This window comes from Portunus trituberculatus, chromosome 28 (assembly GCF_017591435.1).
Source record: "Portunus trituberculatus isolate SZX2019 chromosome 28, ASM1759143v1, whole genome shotgun sequence".
NCBI classification, from domain to species: Eukaryota; Metazoa; Arthropoda; class Malacostraca; order Decapoda; family Portunidae; genus Portunus; species Portunus trituberculatus.
In genome coordinates, this window is record NC_059282.1 from 10,346,056 (window position 1) to 10,349,786 (window position 3,731).

The 3,731-nt window shown below is 48.1% G+C and overlaps 1 protein-coding gene across 1 annotated transcript in view; it reads left to right on the forward strand.

Annotated features, from left to right (window-relative positions):
• Positions 1-319, forward strand: part of LOC123510354 (protein argonaute-2-like) — a 624-nt gene extending 305 nt beyond the window's left edge. The window contains exon 1 of the mRNA XM_045265430.1: positions 1-319. This exon is cut by the window's left edge and continues 305 nt beyond it. Coding sequence (XP_045121365.1) covers positions 1-319 — 319 coding nt within the window.
• Positions 320-3,731: the final 3,412 nt, after the last annotated feature.

Sequence of the window (3,731 nt, forward strand, 5' to 3'; positions counted from 1 at the left end):
ACAAAGGGGTCACAGAGGGGTCACAGAGGGGTCACAGAGAGGTCAAAGAGAGGTCACAGAGGGGTCACAGAGGGGTCACAGAGAGGGCAAAGAGGGGTCACAGAGGGGTCAGAGGGGTCAAAGGGTCAAAGAGGGGTCACAGAGAGGTCAAAGAGGGATCACAGAGAGGTCACAGAGGGGTCACAGAGGGATCACAGAGAAGTCAAAGAGAGGTCACACAGGGGTCACAGAGAGGTCAAAGAGAGGTCAAAGAGGGGTCACAGAGGGGTCAGGGGATGTGAGAGAGGTCAAGGGGCGTGAGTGGGTGTGGGTGGGATGAGGGCAGGTCTCCAAGTTCAGGTTAGGTTAGGTTAGGTCACGGAGAATCGAAGAGGGTTTAGAGAGGAGTCAAAGAGTGGTGTCAGGAAGTGTCAGGAGGTGTTAGGGGGTGTCAGGAAGTGTCAGAGGCTGTCAGGGAGTGTCAGGAAGAATCAGAGGGTGTCAGGAAGTGTAAGGGATTATCAGGGAGTGTCAGTGGGGTGTTGGGTGGTGTCAGGTGGGTGTTGGGTGGTGTCAGGGAGGTGTTGAGTGGTGTCAGGGGTGTTGGGTGGTGTCAGGGGTGTTGGTGGTGTCAGGGGGTCTTGGTGGTGTCAAGGGGTCTTGGTGGTGTCAGGGGGTCTTGGTGGTGTCAAGGGGTCTTGGTGGTGTCAGGGAGGTGTTGAGTGGTGTCCGGGGGGTGTTGGTGGTGTCAGGGGGGTGTTGGTGGTGTCAGGGGGGTGTTGGTGGTGTCAGGGGGGTGGGGGCAGGTCTCCAGGTTGAGGTCACAGGCGAGGAGGCTTCCCCACACTAAACTATCCGAAGCATTTCCAATAAGAGTGAATTAGTCATGCTGGGTCACACTCGCGAGAACTTCACTTATGCCAATCCCACGTTCCGACATTATTTATTATGGTAAACACCAGAATTTCACACCAGCCGAGGGGAATATGGAGTTATGATCACCTACACCATCAACTACACCACTAGTATCATCACCGCCACTATCAACACGACCACTGATCACCACAATTCTACACTGTCTTTTCACATCACATCACCACCACAATACATCATACCACAACACCACTACACCACACTACACCAGAACTTTTAGACTATCTTCTCATACCATACCATACCACACCATACCATACCACACAACACAAAACACCACGACTCCAACACCATCTTTTCATACCACATCACACCACACCACACAACACCAGACTCTCACACTATCCTTTCACACCACACCCCACCACACTACAATCCACCATATTCTCACACCACACCACACATCTTCCCACACCACACCATGACTCCTACACCATCTTCCCACACTCCTGCGTTGGCTAACTCCTTAATGAGACAGAGGGAGAGGACAACAACGTGACGGCTAGACGTTTCCGACGAGAACACGCTGGCGGTGACCTTGGCGCACTGTAACACAAGACACTGGTAAATATTGCTGTGGACTTCAAGAGGCGGGAGGTGGAGAGGTGAAAGGGTGATAGAAGGAAGGGTAGAAGAGATGGAAGGGGTGGAAAGACGTGGGAGGTGAAGGGTGGAAGGGTGGTAAGGTGCAGGAATGTTTAGGAGATGAAAGGAATGAAAAGGGAAAAGGGATTCATAGGTTTTTTTTTTTTTTGTGTGTGTTTCAGTTTCTGTCTGTCTGTCTGTTTGTCTCTGTCTCTCTCTCTCTCTCTCTCTCTCTCTCTCTCTCTCTCTCTCTCTCTCTCTCTCTCTCTCTCTCTCTCTCTCTCTCTATCTATCTATCTATCTATCTATCTATCTATCTATCTATATATATCTACACACACACACACACACACACACACACACACACACACACACACACACACACACACACACACACATCATTCCTAGGATACAACTATTGACTCCCACGCTAATTCCACCAGCTACAGTCTATCGTTAACTAGCGTCTGGTTGAGTGCACGCGCGTGAGCAACAGGGCGGAGAGTGAACAAATGTGTGCTACCAATTATTCGTTCAACATTATGACTCCTGTGTGTGTGTGTGTGTGTGTGTGTGTGTGTGTGTGTGTGTGTGTGTGTGTGTGTGTGTGTGTGTGTGTGTGTGTGTGTGTGTGTGTGTGTCGTAGAGGCAATAGCATGGAGGGTATTATAGCGATTCGGTTCTGCGCTTCAAACTGATGACATGTTTCGCTCTTAATGGCACCAGAGAGAGAGAGAGAGAGAGAGAGAGAGAGAGAGAGAGAGAGAGAGAGAGAGAGAGAGAGAGAGAGAGAGAGAGAGAGAGAGAGAGAGAGAGAGAGAGAGAGAGTGTGTGTGTGTGTGTGAGTCGGTTTCAACTAGGTCATCCTCCTTCTGACTTGCTCTCTCTCTCTCTCTCTCTCTCTCTCTCTCTCTCTCTCTCTCTCTCTCTCTCTTAAGCGCACCTCACGGTTATTGGTTCTCTTTTTACCCTTTCTCCTCCTCCTCCTCCTCCTCCTCCTCCTCCTCCTCCTCCTCCTCCTCCTCCTCCTCTATCATGATTGAAGTGTTTATTGCAATTAGTAATGATCCCTTAAGCCTGCAGGAAACACGACCTGGCTTTTCCACCACCATCACCACCACCACCACCACCACCACCACCACGCATCACCAACATCACCATCACAACCTTTGCTCACCTTCATAGAGATGAGAGGACAACAACAACAACAACAACAACAACAACAACAACAATAATGAGACTAGAATACCTCTCTTAAGTAGTAGTAGTAGTAGTAGTAGTAGTAGTAGTAGTAGTAGTAGTAGTAGTAGTAATAGTAATAGTAGTGGTAGTGGTGATTGTAGTGGTAGTTGTAGTAGTGGTGGTAGTCGTGATGGTAGTTGTAGTAGTAATAGTAGTAGTAGTAGTAGTAGTAATAGTAGTAGTAGTAGTAGTAGTAGTAGTGGTAGTAGTGGTGGTGGTGGTGGTGGTGGTGGTGGTGGTGGTGGTGGTGGTGGTGCAACAGGTCAAGAGAGGAGTGACTGCAAAGAGGAATTTCCCTTATTGACTATTGACCTTCGTGTTTCCTTTGAGAGTCACTGCATTAAAGGTGCCTCCACTCCCCTCACTCCCCTCACTCTCCTCCCTTACTCCCTGCCTTCACTTCCACTCCCTTCACTCCACTCCCCTCACTCCCTCACTGCCCTGCCTTCATCTCCACTCCCTTCACTCCCCTCACTACCCTTCCTTGACTTTCACTCCCTTCACTCCACTCCCTTCAATTCCACGCCCTTCACTTCCACCACTCCTTATCTCTCGTCTTCTCTTTTTCCTCCTCCCTGGAATGACTTATGGCAACCGAGTGGGCATTTCTTTTACTTTTTCTTATCCTTGGTGAGTTTTTGCCTCTTACATATTAACCCCTTCAGTTCCATGACGTGTTTCTATATTCATTCTGGTGACCATTTGGTGATTTTAAACAGCTTCAGAAACTCATGTGGGGGGATTAAAATAGTGGAAGACTGTGACCATTAATCTTCTCATCTCCATAGACCATTCCTAACGTCAATAAAATGGTCTAATGGTACAAATCTCAAGGTTATAATGTGTCCCAGTATTGAAGAGATTAATTTTTCTAGCATGACATTTTCTAACCCTTATTATCCTTTATTACTTCTCTTCCTTCACTTCTTATCTCTTGTTTCCTTTGATCCTAGGAATGACTTACCTATCACTCATATTATTAATTCTCCTAC